Source organism: Kogia breviceps, chromosome 4 (assembly GCF_026419965.1).
Source record: "Kogia breviceps isolate mKogBre1 chromosome 4, mKogBre1 haplotype 1, whole genome shotgun sequence".
NCBI classification, from domain to species: domain Eukaryota; kingdom Metazoa; phylum Chordata; class Mammalia; order Artiodactyla; family Physeteridae; genus Kogia; species Kogia breviceps.
Window position 1 is genome coordinate 49,046,925 of NC_081313.1, and position 23,078 is coordinate 49,070,002.

The following is a 23,078-nucleotide window of genomic DNA, read 5'->3' on the forward strand; positions in this document are numbered from 1 at the left end:
GTTTTTTTCTTTTAGTTGATTTTTAATCTCACAGTGTTGTGGTCAGAAAAGTTGCTTAGTATGATTTCAGTTTTCTTAAATTTAGTGAGGCTTACTTTGTGGCCCAGCATGTGATCAGTCCTGGAGAATGTTCCATGTGCACTTGAGAAGAATGTGTATTCTGCTGCTTTTGGATGGAATGCTCTATAAGTATCAATTAAGTCCATCTGGTCTAATACGTCATTTAAGGCCTTTGTGTCCTTATTGATTTTCTGTCTGGATGATCTGTGCATTGATGTATGTAGGGTCTTAAAGTCCCCCACTATTACTGTGTTACTGTTGATTTCTCCTGTTATGGCTGTTAGCATTTGCCTTATATATTGAGGTGCTCCTGTGTTGGGTGCAGTTGTTACAATTGTTGTATCTTCTTCTTGGATTGATCCCTTGATCATTATGTAGTCTTCTTGTTGGTCTCTTGTAACACTATTTTAAAGTCTATTTTATTTCATATGAGTATTGCTACTCCAGCTATCTTTTATTTCCATTTGCATGGAATACCTTTTTTCCATCTTCTCACTTTCAGTCTGTATGTGTCCCTTGGTCTGAAGTGGGCCTCTTGTAGACAGCATATATATGGGTCTTGTTTTTGTATCCATTTAGCCAGTCTGTGTCTTTTGGTTGGAGCATGTAATCTGTTTACATTTAAGGTAATTATTGATACGGATGTTCTTACTGCCATTTTGTTAACTGTTCAGGATTTGTTTTTGTAGGTGTTTTTTCTTCCTTTCCTCTTTTGTTCTCTTCTCTTGTGATTTGATGACTAACTTTACTGTTGTGTTTGAATTCTTCTTTCTTTTTTGTGTGTGTATCTATTGCAGGTTTTTGGTTTGTGGATAGTATGAGGTTTTGATGTAGCAGCCTATATATAAACAAGATTGGTTAAAATTGCTGGTCTTTTAATTTCAAATGAGTTTCCAATATCCTACATTTTTGCTCTCCTCATAATTACTGGTTTTAATTTTATATTTGTGTGCAGATGATTTCTTACCTTTACTATATGTTTGCCTTTACTGGTGAGCTTTTCCATTTGTAATTATCTTGTTTCTAGTTGTGGCCTTTTCTACCTAGAGGACTTCCTTTAGCATTTTTTGCAAAGCTGGTCTGGTGGTGCTGAATTCTCTTAGCTTTTGCTTGTCTGTAAAGCTTTTGATTTCTTGGTCGAATCTGAATGAGATCCTTGCTGGGTAAAGTATTCTTGGCTATAGGTTCTTCCCTTTCATCACTTTAAATATATTGTGCCACTTCCTTCTGGCCTGCAGAGTTTCTGCTGAAAAATCAGCTGATAACCTCATGTGGATTGCTTGTATGTTATTTATTGCTCTTCCCTTGTTGCTTTTAATATTTTTTCTTTGTCTTTAATTTTTGTCAATTTGATTACTATGTGTCTTGGCACGTTCCTCCTTGCATTCATCCTGACTGGGACTCTGCACTTCCTGGACTTGGATGACTGTTTCCTTTCCCATGTTAGGAAAGTTTTCAGCTATTATCTCTTAAAATATTTTCTCAGACCCTTTCTATCTCTCTCTCTTTCCCTTCTGGGACACCTATAATGCGAATGTTTGTGTGTTTCATGTTGTCCCAGAGGTCTCTTAAACCGTCCTCATTTTTTTCATTCTTTTTTCTTTATTCTGTTCCATTGCAGTGATTTCTACCATTCTGTCTTCCAGGTCACTTATCCATTTTTCTGCCTCAGTTATTTTGCTATTGATTTCTTCTAGTATATTTTTTGTTTCAGTTATTGTATTGTTCATCTCTGTTTGTTCTTTAGTTCTTCTAGGTCTTTGTTAAACATTTCTTGTATCTTTTCAATCTGTGCCTCCATTCTTTTTCCGAAATATTGGATCATCTTTACTATCATTACTCTGAATTCTTTTTCAGGTAGACTGCCTATCTCCACTTCACTTAATTCTTCTGGGTTTTTGTCTTGTTCCTTCACATGAACCATATTTCTCTACCGTCTCATTTTGTCTAACTTTCGGTGATTGTGGTTTCTGTTCTGCAGGCTGCAGGGTTGTAGTTTTTCTATCTTCTGCTGTCTGCCCCCTGGTGGATGAGGCTGTCTAAGAGGCTTGTGCAGGTTTTCTGGTGGGAGGGACTGGTATCCACCCACTGATGTGTGGAGCTGGGTTTTATCCCACTGGTGTGCAGGGCAGTATCTGTGGGTGTGTTTATTATGGGGCAGCTGTTTTTTCAGGAAGACTCTAAACAGCCTCTTTGCTGATGGGTGGGGTTGTGTTCCTGCCCTGTTGGTTGTTTGGCCTGAGGCGTACCAGCACTGGTGCCTACAGGCTGTTGGGTGGGGCCAGGTCTTGGCGAGAAGATGGCAGCATCCTAGAGGGCCCACGCCAATGAGCAATTGCCAGAGCCGCCACCACCAGTGTCCCTGTCCCCACAGTGAGCCACAGCCGCCCCCCAACCCTGCCTTTGCAGGGGACCCTCCAACACTAACAGGTAAGTCTGACCCAGTCACTTATGAGGTCCTGCTTTTTTCCTTGGGTTCTGGTGCACCCCAGCCACTGTGTGTACCCTCCAAGAGAGGAGTTTCTGTTTCCCCCAGTCCTGTGGAATTCCTGCAGTCAAACCACTGGCCTTCATAGCCAGACTCTCTGGGGTCTCTTCCCTCTATTGCCACACTCCCAGGCTTGGGAGCCCCACATGGGGCTCAGAACTTTCACACCTGTGGGAGAACTTCTGTGATATAATTAGTTTCCAATTTGTGGATTCCCCTCCTGGCATGTATGGGATTTGATTTTATTGCAATTCTGCCCCTCCTACTGTCTTATTGTGGCTTCTTATTTGTTTTCAGATGTAAGGTATCTTTTTTGGTAGGTTCCAGCTTTTTTTGGGGGGTGGTTGTTCAGCAGTTAGTTGTACTTTTGGTGTTTCTGTAAGAAGGGGTGAGCTCATGTCCTTCTGTTCCGCCATCTTGCTTCCTTCCCCCAATGTTATTTCTTTATCATTACTACTCAGTCCTCAAGACTGGCCTAAGAATAATTTCTCTTTGTTAACTTCATTATTTTCATTTGAGGCACTATTTCCATTAGTGTTTTCAGAAATGCACATACATACTCTCATTTTTCAGTTGTGGTAAAATACTCAGCTTTCCAATTCCTGACAGATTTCATTATAGTGTTATAACAAATGTTACTCAAATAGCCACCTTGCAAAAAAAGTAAAAAACATCTCAGAGGAAAAGTTTGGTTCATTTTTAAAGCTCAGAATTTAAAATAGGCTTTGTAAATAGCTCAGAGAAAAAGAGAAATTATTGAAGTTTTAAGTGCTCAATTAAGATATAAAATGTAATTATTGATTTATAGAATTCTGTTCATTAATTCAGCCTTATAGCAAATGTATTAAGTTTTGGACAAACAACTCAGCCAGGCCTCCGGTTGAACTGTGTTTCCTAATACAAGGTTATGATCATTTCCATTCCCTACACGTGCTCCTTTTCTATTTACTTTATACTCCAGAGACTTCTAATCCTCTGACAAAGGCCCATGTGATGAACAGTTAACATTTTACTGTTGTTATTATATGTGTTCCCTCCTTCCTCTTTCTCCTACCAGTCATGTTACAGAAACAACATCATTAGATGTTAAAATATTCATGTTTATAGTTTCCCTTGAAAAATCTTCACCATATATCTTTATTTTACCTATTCCTTTATTCAACTAATGTTTGTCGAGTTCCTGTTTTATGCCATAGTTCTATGCTAAATTCTGGGGTTAGAACACGGTACTTACCTTGTGAAGTTTCACAAGTCAGTGGGAACACACTTACCAGTATGATATACGAAAACAGTGGTTCTAATGGAAGTGTGCATTCAGGAGCAGCAGGCATGCAGGGGAAGGAGATCTTTCACTAAAAACAAAAATAAACAAATGGGACCTAATGAAACTTAAAAGCTTTTGCACAGCAAAGGATACCATAAACAAGACCAAAAGACAACCCTCAGAATGGGAGAAAATATTTGCAAATGAAACAACTGACAAAGGATTAATCTCCAAAATTTATAAGCAACTCATGCAGCTCAATAACAAAAAAACAAACAACCCAATCCAAAAATGGGCAGAAGAACTAAATAGACATTTCTCCAAAGAAGATATACAGATTGCCAACAAACACATAAAAGAATGCTCAACATCATTAATCATTAGAGAAATGCAAATCAAAACTACAATGAGATATCATCTCACACCAGTCAGATTGGCCATCATCAAAAACTCTAGAAACAATAAATGCTGGAGAGGGTGTGGAGAAAAGGGAACACTCTTGCACTGCTGGTGGGAATGTAAATTGATACAGCCACTATGGAGAACAGTATGGAGGTTCCTTAAAAACTACAAATAGACCTACCATACGACCCAGCAATCCCACTACTGGGCATATACCCTGAGAAAACCATAATTCAGAGTCATGTACCAAAATGTTCATTGCAGCTCTATTTACTATAGCCAGGACATGGAAGCAACCTAAGTGTCCATTGACAGATGAATGGATAAAGAAGATGTGGCACATATATACAATGGAATATTACTCAGCCATAAAAAGAAATGAAACTGAGTTATTTATAATGAGGTGGATAGACCTGGACTCTGTCATACAGAGTGAAGTAAGTCAGAAGGAGAAAAACAAATACCGTATGCTAACACATATATATGGACTCTAAGGAAAAAAAAAATGTCATGAAGAGATGAGTGGTAGGACGGGAATAAAACACAGACTTACTAGAGCATGGACTTGAGGATATGGGGAGGGGGAAGGGTAAGCTGTGACGAAGTGAGAGAGTTGCAGGGACATATATACACTATCAAATTTAAATTAGATAGCTAGTGGGAAGCTGCTGCATAGCACAGGGAGATCACCTCTGTGCTTTGTGACCACCTAGAGGGGTGGGATAGGGAGGGTGGGAGGGAGGGTGATGCAAGAGGGAAGAGATATGGGAACATATGTATATGTATAACTGATTCACTTTGTTGTAAAGGAAAAACCAACACACTATTGTAAAACAGTTATACTCCAATAAAGATGTTTAAAAAAAAAAAGATGTTGGCACTGTATAATTTGATATCCCTTTAAAAATTGATCTCAAATGGCATAGTTTGGTAAGGTTATTTAAAAGTACCCAGACTCAGAGCTATTTAAGATTACTCTGACATATAAAATCATCAGTGAGATTTTGAAAATGTTAGAATTCTGTACCTTTCAACCAGTTCCTAATTCCATGAATTAAAACATAAGGCTCACCTACTGAGAGTAACAGTCTTCTGTTCTATTTCTATGTTCCTTATAAATCCCAAGTGAGTAGCAATTTTAAAGTTGTTGGAGAGCTGATGAAAGGAAGGCAAGAGATGCATGTCACAAAAAATTGTAGCTCCTTCCTCCAACTTTAGGAAAAAAAAGTTTAAACTATAGGGGCATTGAAAGAATACTATATAAGGACGTGCTGTCATTCCCTCTTGCGAGAACACCGGAATCACAACTAACTGCTGAACAGTCATCGACAAGAAGACACTGGAACTCAGCAAAAAAGATACCCCACATTGAAAGACAAAGAAGAAGCCACAATGAGACAGTAGGAGGGGCGCAATCACAATAAAATCAAATCCCATAACTGCTGTGTGGGTGACTCACAAACTGGAGAACACTTATACCACAGGAGTGCACCCACTGGTGTAAACATTATGAGCCCCATGTCAGACTTCCCAAACTGGGGGTCCGGCAACAGGAGGAGACATTCCTAGAGAATCAGACTTTGAAGGCTAGCGGGATTTGATTATAGAACTTCGACAGGACGGGGGGAAACGGAGACTCCACTCTTGGAGCGCACACACAAAGTAGTGTGTGCACTGGGACCCAGGGGAAGGAGCAGCAACCCCATAGGAGACTGAACCAGACCTACCTGCTAGTGTTGGAGGGTCTCCTGCAGAGGCAGGGGGTGGCTGTGTCTTACTGTGAGGACAAGGACACTGACAGAAGTTTTGGGAAGTACTCCTTGACATGAGCCCTCCAAGAGTCCGCCATTATCCCCACGAAAGATCCGGGGTAGGCTCCAGTGTTGGGTCACCTCAGGCTTAACCAACAGGGAAGGAACCCAGCCCCACCCATCAGCAGACAAGCAGATTAAAGTTTTACTGAGCTCTGTCCACCAGAACAACAGCTGGCTCTACCCACCACCAGTCCCTCCCATCAGGAAACTTGCACAAGCCTCTTAGATTCTCATCTACCAGAGGGCAGACAGCAGAAGCAAGAAGAACTACAGGGATTCCCTGGTGGTGCGGTGGTTGAGAGTCCACCTGCCGAAGCAGGGGACACGGGTTCGTGCCCCGGTCTGGGAAGATCCCACATGCCGCGGAGCGGCTAGGCCCGTGAGCCATGTCTGCTGAGCCTGTGCGTCCGGAGCCTGTGCTCTGCAACGGGAGAGGCTGCAATAGTGAGAGGCCCGCATACCGCCAAAAAAAAAAAAAGAACTACAATTCTTCAGCCTGTGGAACAAAAGCCACATTCACAGAGAGATAGACAAGATGAAAAGGCAGAGGGCTATGTACCAGATGAAGGAACAAAATAAAACCCCAGAAAAACAACTAAATGAAGTGGAGATAGGCAACCTTCCAGAAAAAGAATTCAGAATAACGATAGTGAAGATGATCCAATACCTCAGAAAAAGAATGGAGGCAAAGATTGAGAGGATGCAAGAAATGTTTAACCAAATTCTATAAGAATTAAAGAACAAACAGAGATGAACAATACAATAACTGAAATGAAAACTAGAAGGAATCAATAGCAGAATAACTGAGGCAGAAGAATGGATAAGTGACCTGGAAGACAGAATGGTGGAATTCACTGCTGCAGAACAGAATAAAGATAAAAGAATGAAGGCAAATGAAGACAGCCTAAGAGACCTCTGGGACAACATTAAACACAACAGCATTCGCATTATAGGGGTCCCAGAAGGAGAAGAGAGAGAGAGAGGACCAGAGAAAATATTTGAAGAGATTATAGTCGAAAACTTCCCTAAAGTGGGAAAGGAAATAGCCACCCAAGTCCCAGAAGCACAGAGAGTCCTATACAGGATAAACCCAAGGAGAAACACACCGAGACACATGGTAATCAAAGTGGCAAAAATTAAAGACAAAGAAAAATTATTGAAAGCAGCAAGGAAAAATGTCAAATAACATGCAAGGGAACCTCCCATAAGGTTAACAGCTGATTTCTCAGCAGAAACTCTACAAGCCAGAAGGGAGTGGCAAGATATATTTAAAGTGATGAAAGGGAAGAACCTACAACCAAGATTACTGTAGCTGGCAAGGATCTCATTCAGATCCGATGGAGAAATCAAAAGCTTTACAGATAAGCAAAAGCTAAGAGAAATTCAGCACCACCAAACCAGCTCTACAACAAATGCTAAAGGAACTTCTCTAAGTGGGAAACACAAGAGAAGGACCTACAAAAACAAACCTAAAACAATTAAGAAAATGGTAATAGGAGCATACATATCAATAATTACCTTAAGTGTGAATGGATTAAATGCTCCAACCAAAAGACACAGGCTCACTGAATGGATACAAAAACAAGATCCATATATATGCTGTTTACAAGAGACCCACTTCAGACCTAGGGACACATACAGACTGAAAGTGAGGGGATGGAAAAAGATATTTCATACAAATGGAAATCAAAAGAAACCTGGAGTAACAACATTCATATCAGATAAAATAGACTAGCTTGCCTTTTCATTTACAGCAAGTTCTGCAATTTTATTTTAACCTAGGTAAGTCAATGACCAAGCTATGGAAAGGTAGGTTGATCCTGGTTCGCATTTCATGAACCCTGCTAAGTCTCATAAACTCCATTATTGTTATGGCACACCTCAGCCAAGAGTCCTCGCTTTCTCTTTCCCTCTCTCTATCTCCCCTGCCCCCTTATGTTTTTAAAAAGTATGTAGATCTTTGTGAACACCTATGTAATCTGAACTCACATGCCACCTAAAAATGAAGAAATGAAGGCAAACAACTGCCTTTCTCTTTGTTGTTTTTGGATTTGTAAACAGTTGGCAAAGAGGCAAATATGCAACAGTTTGGTTTTTTTTTTAACACTTCACAAATACGTTATCATTTTTGGTCTGAACTTAAAAGGCAGAAACATGCCACACTTTAGAACATTTTCTTTTAGTGTGGTTTAGGATCAGCTGGCAAAATGGGGAGAGAAAAGAAAATAATCATTCCTTAAATGTGAATCTCTGATCTCGTTACCTCCATAGGACTGTGACATCGGAAACGGCAGTTCAAAATTACCTTTTTCCTCTTAAGAAGAAACTGCATTCTGTCCCAAACACATCCAGGTTAGTATGCAGAACCTCATGTCCCATGACAGCCCCATGCAGTTGTCTGAAGTTGAGCTTTTGAGCCCTTGAGGTGAATACCCTAATACCCTGGAAAAGAGCTGTAGCTATTGGTCTGAATTTCTCTGATTTTGCTTCTGGGCAGTTGAACTCCTGGCCTAGGAGACTCTTATGGTCTGAAGCACTTGGATAAAATTCAGAACTGAGAGTCATTGACTACATTTTCTCTTGAATCCTTTCTTACTGTAACAAGTTGAGCGTCTCCAGTTAGCCAAAGATCTTTAACAAGCAAGATTTGTTCCTTGTTCCAGTTAATGCCTGGATCCAACTCATTTGGGCCTGTTGCAAGTTATTTAGCCAAGTGTGCTTTGAAGAACTGTCTAATCCAAGAAGGAATGTATTGATGTCTGGTCATCTAGCCCTTTTTTCCTTCAAGGTGAAACATTGATTTTCATGCCACTTTAATTTCCCAGTAGGGCAAAAATAGAATGCAAGTAATTGCTAGAACAGGTTATGAGTCCAGTGAGGCTTAAAGCATTTATATCTGCCTGCCACTAGGATGATGTTTTAAAGCTGGAAATTAGCCTTATGACTAGAAGTCTGTTGTTGGGATTTTTTATTGAAAGGGGTTAAAGCAGGTAAGTCTGGAGATGAGCTGTGAGTAGACCTGCAAGTGAGCTGTTTGTTTTCTCAATAGCTTTAGCCTGAGGCAAGATCAGTATCTCATTTCAGAAGGGGCAGGTCATTTCCACAGTGCTCTCTGGGCTGGCCCTAAAGTGACTTTTTTTTCTTTCTTTTTTAATGAACATTGCAACTTAAGCAATAATCTAGAAGAGCAAAACTTTTTTTTTTTTTTTTTTTTTTTGTTGCGTTACGCAGGCCTCTCACTGTTGTGGCCTCTCCCGCTGCGGAGCACAGGCTCCGGACGCGCCGGCCCGGCGGCCATGGCTCACGGGCCCAGCCGCTCCACGGCATGTGGGATCTTCCCGGACCGGGGCACGAACCCGCGTCCCCTGCATCGGCAGGCAGACTCTCAACCACTGCGCCACCAGGGAAGCCCCTAGAAGAGCAAAACTTTTTGATTGACAGTGAAGTTGTAGCTCATAAATGTATACTTTGAGCTCAGAAGCATTTTGACAGCCAGCCAGGAAAGGAAAGTCTATTGACAGTTCAGGAGGTAATCACAAACTAATTATGAGTTCTGTTTAGTCAAGGAACGCAGCTTGGTTCTCTCTTTTGGATTGAAAGGCATATGTCTTGTGCTGTCTCTGGCAGTGAAATCAGTACTGTGAAATGGCCTTTCCTTCAGCCTTGTGTGTTCTTTACTCACACAATGCATTGAGAAGTGCTGAACCATGTGAGCAAATCCAATATTTTATTATACTTACTAGATAAGCCTGCTAAAGGCAACTCACAGTATGGAAAGATGGAAACCCAAACTTAAACTTACTGCAGTAATAGATTAGGGAATTGATTATTTTTATACCTTTCTAAAGGCTCCTCCTTGTAGATATATGTAAAGGAAGAAGATAGGCTTTTTATTTTTTTTTGTTTTAATGTTTTTAGTTAAAGAATTTCAGAGCAGGAAGGGAATCAGAGAGAGAGGATCTATTCTAACCTTACCATTTCACAGGTGAGGAAATGGGCCCTGAAAGGTGAGGCCTATAGCCTTGGGTCCCTAGCACCTCTTCCAATGTACTTTCAATTATATCTCTTTTTTAAAAATGTTAATGGTTGCCTAGGTTTACAATTTACATTTTTCCTAATCTAAGTCCACCTTCAAATAGCAGTATTCCTGTGTAGTGTAGGCATCTTATAGCAGTGTTTCCACTTCTCCCATCCCACTCCTTATGATGTTGCTGTCGCTCAGTTCACTCATCTATGTGCTGTAATCACCCAATACGTTGTTACTATTACTTTAAACAGTTACCTTTCAGATCAATTAAGAATTTTTAAAAGCCACAAAGGTTTGATTTTACCTTCATTTATTTCTTCTTCAATAAGCATCCTTTTTTCATGTAGATCTAAATTTCTGATGTATCTAATTTTCCTACTCCTAACCCTTTTAGCATTTCTTTGCAGGGTAGGTCTTTTGATGATGAATTCTCTCAGTTTTTGCTTGCTTGAGAAGGTCTTTACTTAGCCTTCACTTTTGAAGGATACCTTTGCTGAATGTCGGATTCTAGGTTAGTATGTCTTCTTGCTTGCATAGTTTCTGAGAAGAAGCCCACTATTGTTCTTTTTTTTTTTTTTTTTTTTTTTTTGTGGTATGCGGGCCTCTCACTGTTGTGGCCTCTCCCGTTGCGGAGCACAGGCTCCGGACGCGCAGGCCTAGCGGCCATGGCTCACGGGCTTAGTTGCTCCGCGGCATGTGGGATCTTCCCGGACCAGGGCACGAACCCGTGTCTCCTGCATCGGCAGGCGGATTCTCAACCACTGCGCCACCAGGGAAGCCCCCCACTATTGTTCTTATCCTTGTTCCTCCGTAAGTAAAATGGTTTCTCTCCCTCCTCTGACTTCTTTCAAGATTTTTCTCCTTGTCTTTGCTCTTCTGAAGGTTAAATATGATATGCCTAGATGTCAGTTTTTGGTTTATTTCTGTTACAGTGTTTTTGACTTCTAGCATTTACTTTTGATTCTTTCTTAGAATTTCTGTCTCTCTGTTTACAATACCGATCTCTTCATGCATGTTGTCTTTTTCATTACAGCCCATGACATACTAATGGTAGCTATTTAAAATTCCCTGTCTGAGAATTCTAACATCTATGTTATATATGAGTCTCATTCTGATGCTTGCCCGAGATCTCTGATTTCTTGCATGATCACAGATCTTGATCTGCCTTTTAGCATGCCTTTTCATCTTTGGTTGAAAGCTGGACATACTGTGTTGGGTAATAGGAACTGAGATAAATTATCTTCTAGTGTGAGCAGGTATGCTAATCTGGCTAGGAGTTAGGCTGTGTTTAATGTTTAATGTTAGCTCTTGGTGCCAGAGGTTTCAAATTGTCCTAGGGTTCTTGTTTGTGTTTCCCCTCTTTGACTTTGGGCTTCCCTAAGTACTTCTCCTCAGAGAGGACCTGTGTCTGGTATCTCTTTTAGCAGCAATCCACTGTTATATTGGAGCCCTGTAGGTGTGGTGGAAAAGTGTGTGGGAGGGGAATGTTCTCTGATCTTATGATTAAATCTCAAGTCTTAGTGGGCTTGAGTGTCTGGCCTGTGACCACCATGTGTTTCTTTTTCTTGTTTTTTTAAAATTAATTAATTAATTAATTTTTGGCTGTATTGGGTCTTCGCTGCTGCATGCAGGCTTCCTCTAGTGGTGAGCGGGGGCTACTGTTTGTTGCCGTGCACGGGCTTCTCATTGCGGTGTCTTCTCTCATTGTGGAGCACGGGCTCTAGGCATGTGGGCTTCAGTAGTTGTGACTCGTGGGCTCTAGAGCACAGGCTCAGTAGTTGAGCCACACAGGCTTAGTTGCTCCGTGGCATGTGGGATCTTCCCAGACCAGGGCTCAAACCTGGGTCCCCTGCATTGGCAGGTGGATTCTTAACCACTGCGCTGCCAGGGAAGTCCCACGTGTTTCTTCTTGGATAGCCCTCTCGTCCCTCTGAGGTAAGACACGAAGTTGAGAAGAGGCTGGAGTGAGAGGAATGCCCTTTTCCCATGCCTTAGGACAAGGGTCTGGTAAAGTCTTTTCCCTGGGGATTAGGCCTTTGTTATGGAGAAAGCTCTGGGTATATTTCACAAGCATGATCCTTCCCCTCCACTTGCCAGAGCCATGTTCAGCTGTAGCCACAGAGTTGGGTTTTAGTGGATGATGCTGTTAGAAGAGGATGAAGGATTTAGAGCCAGATGATGGGCAATGAATTCTAAGACTAATGAAAAGGAAGTAAAGACAGGGGAAGGCAGAAGATAGGGTAAATTGGAGGTCCAAAGGACTGCAGAACCTGATGGGGTTAGAACAGTGGTTGCAGGAGTGGTTAATAAGTAACTTGGAAGGACTGGCAGGCAGAGGTAATGAGAGACAGAGATACGGAGGTTACTGCTTCAGAAGGAGGAGCAGTTTCAGTGATGACAAGGGTCGGTGTGGGACCGTGGCAGAGATCTCTACTCGATTATATTAGTCATTCCACTGCTTCTACCCTTGCAGGAGGTCAACACCCAAAGGAAAAAGGTTGTTTATTTTTTGTTTTGCAGAAGGGAGGAGTAATAGTCTGGAAAAATATGTCTGAAAAGCACCTAGCACAGTGCCTGGTACATAGTAGGTGCTTTACAAGTGAATGGGTTCTCATTTGACTGTTACTGCCACTGCTGAGCTGTGTCCATGCTCTATAATGTCATTTTAGAACTTCCTGAAACCAGACTAGGAAATGCCTGTTTTGCTAAGTTCAACTTCATAATGAATGGTGGTTTTGTTTGTTTTTAATTAATTTATTTATTTATTTATTTTTGGCTGTGTTGGATCTTTGTTGTTGTGTGTGGCTTTCTCTAGTTGCAGTGAGCAGGGGCTACTCTTCATTGCAGTGCACACGCTTCTAATCGTGGTGGCTTCTCCTGTTGCGGAGCATGGGCTCTAGGTGCACAGGTTCAGTAGTTGTGTCTTGTGGGCTCTAGAGCGCAGGCTCAGTAGTTGTGGTACACAGGCTTAGTTGCTCCGCAGCATGTGGGATCTTCCTGAACCAGGGCTTGAACCCATGTCCTCTGCATTGGCAGGCAGATTCTTCACCACTGCGCCACCAGGGAAGCCCCTTGAATGGTGTTTTGGCAGGATTTCTGTGGTGTGGTTTAAGTAACATCTTGTAGTCAAAATCATTCTCTGGGACTACATCTCCAGTGTTTAAGTCATGTTCCAATCATTGTTTGATGTATTTTCATTTACCTTTTCAGAAATACACCCATTCTGTGAAGTGAGAAATACAAATTGTAACAACATCCTAAAAGATAAGTATGTCAGTTTCCTAGGGCAGCTGTAACAGAGTACCACAAACTGGGTGGCTTAAAACAACAAATTTATTCTTTCATGATTCTGGAGGCTAGAAGTCCAAAACTGAGGTGTGGGCAGGGCTGGTTCCTTCTGAAACCTGTAAGGGAGAATCCCTCCTTGCCTCTTCTGGTGTCCACTGACTCCTTGGCATTCCTTGGCTTATAGATGCATCACTCCAGTCTCTGCGTCTTGTCACATGGGCACCTTCTCCCCCTGCCTCTTTCCTCTTATGAGGACAACAGTCATCTCAACTAACTACATCTGCAATGACCCCATTTCCAAATAAGGCTATATTCTGAGGTTCTGGGGGTTAGAACTTCAACAATTCATTTTTGGGGGACACAATTCAACCCCTAATAGATGGATTTAAAAGAACCCATACTAAATATTTCTCTGTTCACATTGTCCTGATGATAATGTTTCTGATAACTAGAAGCCCCAGTTCTGTGGATGAACTTGCTGCTCTTAAAAAAAAAAAACCTAGTTCTGAATGTGCACATGAAGAGTGGGAGGAGTTTTGCCTCGGTTTAAGGGCTGAACCTCTGCAGACAGGAGCACCTTGCTGCTATGGTGGCAGGGAGTTTGATGTGGTGAACATAGCCCCTCAGTAGTCACAAGCTCCCTGCAAGGCAGTGGAATACTCAAGGTTCATTTACTAATCTTGCTTCCACATTGTTGCTTGAAAGTATAAATAATTCATTGCCAAATCTGAAAGATGTTCCTTGGTTTCCATCTTAATGTTTTAGTTAGGTTAAATAACAGCCAGGAACTACACTTAGATGTTTGTGCAAATCTGCACTTGCACAGCAGGCCTGTTTCGATGAGTCTAAGGAGAATGCAAAATGAATTGCAACAAAAAAAATCTACTTCGGCACCATTGAGTTCAATGAAAAATGATAATAGAATTCAGGCTGCTTGCAGCTGCACTAAACTTAAGGTCCGTTCTCCATTTGGCCTCCAGAAAACACAACAACAACGACATTCAATTTAGCTGCTGTTTTGAGTTGTGTACTGGAAGGAGCATGGACTTTGGAATCAGATCTGAATTTGATTCCAGGCTCCAAATCTTGCTTTACCCCCCATGGTAGGCAGAATAATGAGCCCCAACGATGTCTGTACCGTAATCCCTGGAAACTGGGAAGGCATAAGGGACTCTACAGGTTTGATTAAGGTACAGACCTTGAGGTGGGAGAGTGTCCCGTATCATTCAGAGTGGCTCAGTCTAACTACCTGAGTCCTTAAAAGCAGAGATGCTTTCCCAGCAGTGCTTGGAGATGAAGGAAAAAGGGTCAGAGATGTTGTTGACTTTGAAGATGGAGGAAGGGACCATGAGCCAAGGAATGCAGGTGGCCTCCGGAAGCTGCAAAGGAAAGAAAATAGATTCTGTCCTTGAGCCCCCAGAAGGAATATAGCCCTGCCAATGCCTTGATTTTGGGGCTTCTGCACTCTAGAACCAAAAGATAATAAAGTTGTGTTGTAAGCCGCTAAGTTTGTGGTAATTTGTAAAATAGCAATAGAGAACCAATATATGCACTTACTAGCTGTATGACTTTGAATCTTGGGATTCTCATCTAAAATATATATATATATAATAATATTGATCTTGTGTAGTTTATGTGCAGATTTACTGAGACGATGTATGTAAAGTCCATTGTTAATCATTCCACGAGTTAGTGTCAGCAGTCCATCCTGAGGAGTCTGATTATTTTTTCTCAGGTACCTATAGCCTCCAGTTTGGGCCCAGCTGCCAACAGGTGAGTGGTTGCACCTGGTTCCATGGTCCATGCCTTCTAGTCAAAATGTGATGTATGAACCAAGCAGCATCAGACTCAGACTGGGACCTTGTTAGAATCACTGAATCTCAGACCACACCCCAGACCGACTGAGTCAGAATCGATATTTTTTAACAAGGTCCCAGATGATTCATATGCACTTTAAAATTTGAGGGCACTACACTGGTGGTTCTCAAACATCACATATGCTGACAGAGCAAATGCCTGGGTCCAGAATTTATGAGCATGAGGCTTCAACATCTGTATTTTTAATATGCTTCCTAGTTATTTCTGATGCATAAAGGGTTATAACTACTAGAATAAATACTTAGAGATGTACTTTAATATATGAGGTTCAAGTCAGAATTGTAAAAGTTTCAGTTAATACCCTTTTTTCTCTAAGGAAAGCAGCTATGCTATGTAAGCGTTACTAAGTGCTGCATTTTAAAAAGATACATAAAAGAATAAACATCAAAGAACAGCAGAGACACTTTCTCACTAGTTCTTAACTAGTTCTTAACACTTTCTCACTAGTTCTGATTCCTGTCCTGGCTTTATCAAATATACTTGATTAGACTTCATAAGATTCATCCAGCTTCGCTTCACTTAGAAGCAGTACTTCCTAGACAACTCCACAAATGTGGAACCTTGGCATTAAAAACCCTTGGCTGTTTTCTCTTTAGCAAGAAAGATCTAACCGCTTAGTAAATTATCAGAAGACAGACAAGAGTTTTTGGAAAGCTTTCTCTGTTCTGGGAGTACCTGCATCTCTTCCTCCATAGACAGAAGCATAAGAAGAAATCTCGGCAGTTGTAATTAGGGCAGCCTGGCCACGCTTCCGTTGCCCAGAGCACAGAGTTGCATTCCGAGAACTGAAACTAGCATGGCTTCTCTTCAGCACGCCCAGGGCAGAAGATCCAGAGTCTGGAGAGAGTGCTCAGATTCAGACTCTTACCCTAACCAGGAGCTCCGAGTCCAAACATCTAGATAAGGGCTATAGGCAAGAGCCAAAATCAAGAATGAGGGTCTGAGAGCAAACCTGGGCAGGAAGGCAGCAGGTTAGGAGGCAGTGATGAAGCTGCTGGACAGTTGCCACAACTGGCTTTGAGGAGCCTTCTTTACTAGGCAGCAGGGACAAGAGGCAGATGCTCTGGGCTGCCTTTTAGGGCAGGGGGGACGAGCACTGTACCCTCCAAGATTCCACCATGAAGAGCAAAGTGAGCTGGGACGCAGGCCCAACCAAGAAGGGTCTAGAGGAAACTCTCCGTTGTAGCCAGTGAGGGCTTGGCAGCCTGCACGCTCACTGCAAGGGCTGTTGATGACCACAGTCTTTCCCAGCTCTAGAAAGTCTCCTGAGGTCCCACCAGACCCAGCTCACTGACCCAGAGCCTATCAGCTGTGGGTTTGGTAATGCAGGCCTGGGCAGGCCATTCTGGGGTCTCTACCTCACTGGACAGAAAACACTGCGGCAGCATTTTTTTTAAAAATTTCTATTGGAATATAGTTGACTTACAATGTTGTGTTAGTTTCAGGTGTACAGCAAAGTGAGTCAGTTATACATGTACATATATCCACTCTTTTGATTCCTTTCCCATATAGGCCATTACAGAGTATTGAATAGAGTTCCCTGTGCTATACAGTAGGTCCTTATTAGTTATCTATTTTATATATAGTAGTGTGTATACGTTAATCACAATCCCCTAATTTATTGCTTCCCCCCATGTTTCCCCTTTGGTAACCATAAGTTTGATTTTGAGATCTATGAGTCAGTTTCTGTTTTGTAAATGAGTTCATTTGTATCATTTGTTTAGATTCCACATATAAGTGATATCATATTGATACTTGTCTTTCTCTGTCTGACTTACTTCACTTAGTATGATAATCTCTAGGTCCATCCATGTCGCTGCAAATGGTGTTACTTCATTCATTTTTATGGCTGAGTAATATTCCATTGAATATATGTACCACATCTTCTTTATCCATTCCTCTGTTGATGGACATTTAGGTTGCTTCTGTGTCTTGGCTATTGTAAATAGTGCTGCCGTGAACATTGGGGTGCATGTATCTTTTCAAATTATGGTTTTCTCCAAATATATGCCCAGGAGTGGGATTGCAGGATCATATGGTAATTCTATTTTTAGTTTTTTAAGGAACCTCCGTACTGTTCTCCATAACCATTATACCAATTTACATTCCCACCAAAAGTGTAGGAGGGTTCCCTTTTCTCCATACCTTCTCCAGCATTTATTGTTTGCAGAGTTTTTGATGATGGTCATTCTGGCCGGTGTGAGGTGATACCTCATTGTAGTTTTGATTTGCATTTCTCTAATAATTAGTGATGTTGAGCATCTTTTCATGTGATGGCAGCCTTTTTATTAACAGAAATTACAAATTTACATTTTTGTTAGAAAAAGTGTCAAGTCATACTTCCTTCTATACTTCTTTCACAGTCCTGAAGTATGTATATGATACCTATTCTTTCATTAAGGTTGCCCTCTCCCACAATAAACCATCTAAAAGACATTAAAGCAAATCCGATGTGGTGTAAAATAGAGATATAATATTTTGCCACAGAGGCTTCAGGGGCCGACTGGACACTTGATTGAATTGTATTCTCTGCTACTGGCTGACTGTGGCTTAAAGCTTGTGCAGCTACGTGCTCCTGGCTACTCAGCCTTTGGGTATTTCTCCTACGCCTCTCTTTACCTTCCCTGGTCCTTCTTTTCTGCTTACCCTTCCCTTGTCTTACTCTCACATGCAGAGTTCCTAACCACTATTGTCTAACATCATTAAATCATATCAAATTACACATCACCCCCTGTGTAATTTCCAGTGTGATTCTAACATGTCAAACCAGAAGATCAGACTCCTTAGAGGTGGGAGTTGTCATTGCCATAAAATCCAGGGGAGAGAGAGCCTTGGGGTAACTCAACTGGGCCATTATCCCCCTGGAGCCCGTCTTCAGAAACAGTGTTTGCTGGTGGAACACAAGGGTCTGGTCTCCTCTCAAGTTGTACTTCTCACTGTAGATGAATATATGGGATTCTACTTTCATTGAAAAATCACATAAAAGTCAGAGTCAGAGTGGTTCAAAGTCACTCACTAGGTGCTCCTAGTCCTCAAAGAATACCTCCCTTCACTCTGCACCCATGATTATAATCCAGCAAACAACAATGACAAAGATAATTTTGATGGTGGTACTATTTAATATGATTCTCACAATATGAGTATTATTTCCTCCATTTTCCAGTTATGAAAATAGGCTGAGAAAGGCCCTGGGTCCTACGGCTGGTCGCTGATATCAGCTGGGCCGCCTGCCCTCGGGCCATGCTCTTCACCACATCACTGCGTGGCCCCTGAGCCATGCATCAGCCATCTCCTTCCCCGGCCTCCTCAACCGTACTCACCAGGCGCTGTCCCTCCTCCCCTCCCTGTGCCACGCAGCCTCCCGTTCTCAGCCTGCTCTGGCCTTCCCACAGCCTTCCCACGCATGCACCGCCTCTCCCGGCACCCCATCCCCACACACAGGCACAGTCTCTCTCTCTCTCTCTAGGATTTGCATGGTCTTGGGTTGTCTGAAAGAAGAAGACCTGCCAGAGCCCACACTGGTGCTTCATGGGTCTGTAAGCCAAAACCTCCAGGCGAAGGGAGAGGTCCTCCCTCCTCCAGCTTCTAAGGCCATCCTTGCCAGTGCACATGCCCACGGGGTGCAGTGTACCTGTGGCCGGCCAGGACCCCGGCCCTGGAAGGCTGCCCACCTCCGGCTGCCCAGCTTGTCTCTGCTCACCAAGATTCTCTGCATCTCACTGCTGTCCAGGCAAAAGGCAAAAAGAGCACAATATCAGAACTGTGATTACTTCAAACAGATAAAGAATCCTGTCTAGGTAACCCCATCACCCCTTCGTAGTTGCCAGGTCTGCGTGATTTATGCAGATGACCTGCCTGTGTTTGCTGGAAGCAGATGTTGGCATGTGCGAAGTAGCCTTCCTTGTCAAGGCTAAGGACTTCTCTCAGGAGAGGTCTGAGGGTAGGAAGCTCTGTTCTTTGGGCCAGAAAAACCAAGATTGAGCAATTAAAAATTGCAAAGCCAAATTTTTGAAAAGCAATTCTGCCAACATCCCAGGACCCAAGTCAGACAATCTCTTCTGAGATCACCGGGCCCCCCTTCCTGCTAAGGGCCACTAATGCCATCCCACTAGAGCATGAAGGGACAGCCTGCAGAGGAGGTGCCATGAAGATAATGCACTTTGGCTGAATCATTTGAACGCTCTGCAGATACAGCAGCAGCCCCGACCTTCAGAGCCTAGCCTTGTTCATTGAGTAACTATGGCCCAGTACTTACGACATGCCCGGAATGCTCCTAAAGCTTTACATCTACTAACTTGTTTACTTTTCATGATACTACCCCCTCCACAGAGAAGACATTGTGTCCAAGCGGTTGAGTGATTTGCTCAAGGTCACACAGCAAGCTGGGTGGCAGAGCAGAACTTTGAAGCTGGGCTTTCAGCTCCAGCATCTGTGCAGTGGAGGATAAATCAGGATCCGTATGCTTCCTGCCTTGTCATCTCTGCAGAGAACAAACACCCCAGGATAAAGTGTTATCAAAACAAGGCAGGAGGAAATCAGGGACGTTTGGAACCAGGCACAACACTCCCTCATGGGCGGGTAGAGCTTTACGTGTTACAGAGCACTTGGGTGTGGGGAGTGGAGCTGTACATAGAAAGTCTTTTTCTTGTGGCCTTACTTGTGATGGAGTGTGAAGCTGTGAAGCTTGCTGTTCTTCATTCATCACCAGCCCCCTCAGATTGCAGAGAACAAAGATCCCCAGATCATGAGGTGAGGCACAAGGCGAGGCATGGTGCACCCTGGGCAGGAGTGGAGGAAACCGTACATCAGACCGGCGAAGCTGCCTGGTCCCCTCCCTGCTGCAGCCCCTACTGGCCCCCAAGCAGGAAAGAGAAGTGGGGGCTTCCTGGAAAGCAGAGGTCGAGTGTCTGGGAGGGGCACTTGGCCTATTTCCACCCCACCCCCACCCCCCAAGGTCAGAGCTTGGAGAAGTCTCCCATGAGGCTCTGGTGACTGGCTGCAAGGTTGGTATCCGCCTCTCACTGGAGGTGGGGTGGGGCCGGAGCATCTGAGCCCACTGGTCATGTAAATGACCCTCACCTTCCCCCAGCAGCCACTGCCGCCCCGTGACGGGCCAGGGCGAGGCCTTCTGGTGATGTAGAGTTAAACCAGAGGAAGTGGCTGGTAACTTAGAGTTTAACCAGAGAAAGCCCTTTAAACTGGACAGTCAGTCATAACAAAGTACCTGAATCTGAATATTTACACAAGAAGAACTACATTTTCAATGAGTAGTAACTAAAAAACGTGCCACTGTGGTTTGAATTTACTGGTTTGGGGCAAATTTCATTTTCCCAATGCTGAGTAAGAACGGGCCTCCCTTGTTAAGGAAAAGAATACACAAATAAAACTTGTTACACAAATAAAACAAGTTTCGTGTGAGTCCATGGATGATTTGAGAATGTCAGTTTATATGCACCACACATGCTTGAAAACGTTTATCCTCGCCGCCCACTGAGGAAGGGCTGTGTGGTGGGGAAAAGGAGTAGTTGGCATAGCTTCTGCCACGAAATTCCAGACAGCTTTCTCCTTGGGACTACTCTTATGGAACATTTTCACTAGGCAAGACAAAGATATTTTATACACACACACACACACACAGTGTTGCTAAGAAGAAATATTAAGCTGTGTGTGAGGACTGGGAAGACTGAAGCTGGCAGTGCTTAGTGTTTTTTAGAAAGACTGGTCATGGAAAGCTGCCTTGTGAGGTGACATTCAAGCAGCGACCTGAGTGAAGTGAGACACAGCTAAATACTACTTGAGATGGGTAATGGAATTGGGGTGACGTTTTTTGGTTTGCTTGTTAGGGACTGAATGCTTGTGTTCCCTCCAAATCCATGGGTTGAAGCCATAAACTCCCTCCCTTCCTCCCCCATGATGGTATTTGGAGGTGGGTCCTTTAGGAGATGATTAGGTTTAGATGAGGTTGAAGGTGGAGCCCCCATGATGCGATTAGTGCCATTATAAAAAGAAGAGACACAGAGCCCTTTCTTTCTCTCTCTGTCTTGTGAGGACCCAGTGAGAAGCCAGCTATCCACAAGCCAGAGGAGGTCTCTCACCAGGAACCCAATCTGCCAGCACCTTGATCTGGGACTTCCTAGCCTCCAAGGATATAAGAAATAAATGTCTATTCTTTAAGCCACCCAGTCTACAGCATTTTGCTATAGCAGCCCAACCTCACTAACGTAGTTTGATTTCATCTTGCTGAGCTAATGTCTGCTCTTAGCTATTTCAGAGCTTCTGAAGATAAGCTCCAGAAGTTACACCCACAGCATGGAAATGCCATCTCCCTGGTTTCAGGAAGGTATATAGTAGCGGGAACATGAATCTGAGAAGTAGTCATAGGAGGAAAGGAAAATGTTTATGATGATGTCCCTCTCTTAGCTGGCACATAGGTGGGCCCAGGGTCACCAACTAAATGATGGTTCACACCAAACTTGGGAACTTATTAGTATCTACACCAGGGCAACAGACATGGACCAGGACTGGTCAGGGCAATGTTAACCTAGTTTAGTTCCTGGTTTGAGTGATAAATGATCCTAATCCACGAGTGCCCCTGGGGCACAGTTATTGCTTCGGGCTTGGGCAAGCTGGCTGGTGATAAGACCTATAGACGTTTAAGGGAAGAGAGAGTCTTTCTTAGGCCTCATACCTAGGTTTCAAGTCATAAAATATTAATTTGGAAAAAAAGCATCTTGCCATTGTCACCTGTAATTAAACTTCTCTGAGGGGATTTTCAGTTTGGGATGGAAGTGGTCTGGGCAGGACTCTGATGTTTCTGCATCCCATGCTTTTACATTATCTTAATACCATTTAGAGCAGTGAATGTAGCAGTTAAGAAAGAAGGCTCTGGCAGCAAACTGCTCTGGTTTGAAATATGGCTCTGTCACCTTCTAGTTGTAAGGCACTGTGCAAATTACTTAACTTCCCTGTACCTTTGTTGCCAAAGGCAACATTGTTTTACGTGTGTAAAAACGTTACATTGTTTTACATGTGTAAAAACAATGCTTTTTTCCACAAAAGTACATAAAGCTTAAATGAGGTAAATAAAGCACTTAAGGCAGTGCCTGACATATATTAAAATGCTCCATAAACGTTGGCTATTACAGTATTACAATTATCATTATTATATTTTAATAGCTAAATATCTAAAAGATTATTGTCCTATTTTATGGATAAGGAAACTGAGTTCAAATGTGTGTTGTTGTGGCCAGAGAAAATTGCAAAGATTTGAGCCAAGATTACAGGCAAGGTAGGTGGGTGAAGAGGAGGAGGTGGAGGAGCCTGCATGTAGATTCAGGAGAACACATGCTGTGGTCAGGCGACAGCAATGAGACAAGTGCCACTGGTGAAGACAGATTGAGTTGGAGGACAGTGGGCAAGAGGGCCTGGCTGTGGTGAAGATTATGGGGCAGAAACTGTCTGAAGAGTCTCCCACAGCTGGCTTTCCCTCTTGGCTGCCTGTATGAGGTCTCTCTGCAACCGAGGAAGGATGGTTATTTTCCTTGCAGGTCTGGGCTAAGAGCTGTTGGGTCTTTGGGAGTCCACACCTGCTGTCCCTCCGGTGAGGTGCAGCCTTTGGTTAAGGTTCTTGCATGCTGGGCAGGTGCAGGAGGCAGAGTGTGTCTCTGTGTCCAGGGGCCATCCCACCTCTCTGGCAGAGATAAGTTTATTTCAGCCTCAGCTTCTGCTTCTTCATTAATTGTGACTCCATTAGTTGTGAGGCTGGAACCCAGTTCAACCTGGCTTTAAGAAACATGGGAATTTATTGGCTCCCTTAGTTGACATTGTTAGAATATATTGCTTTCAGGTGCAGTTTGA

At 42.9% G+C, this 23,078-nt stretch overlaps 1 protein-coding gene across 2 annotated transcripts in view; it reads left to right on the plus strand.

Annotated features, from left to right (window-relative positions):
- IPO11 (importin 11) overlaps positions 1-23,078 on the plus strand; it is a 246,493-nt gene that overhangs the window by 211,782 nt on the left and 11,633 nt on the right. For both annotated transcript variants that reach the window (XM_067031019.1, XM_067031018.1), the window contains exon 30: positions 8,300-8,380. In XM_067031019.1, the coding sequence (XP_066887120.1) occupies positions 8,300-8,347 (48 nt within the window). In that variant the 3' untranslated portion in view covers positions 8,348-8,380. The remainder of the gene's footprint in view (positions 1-8,299; positions 8,381-23,078) is intronic.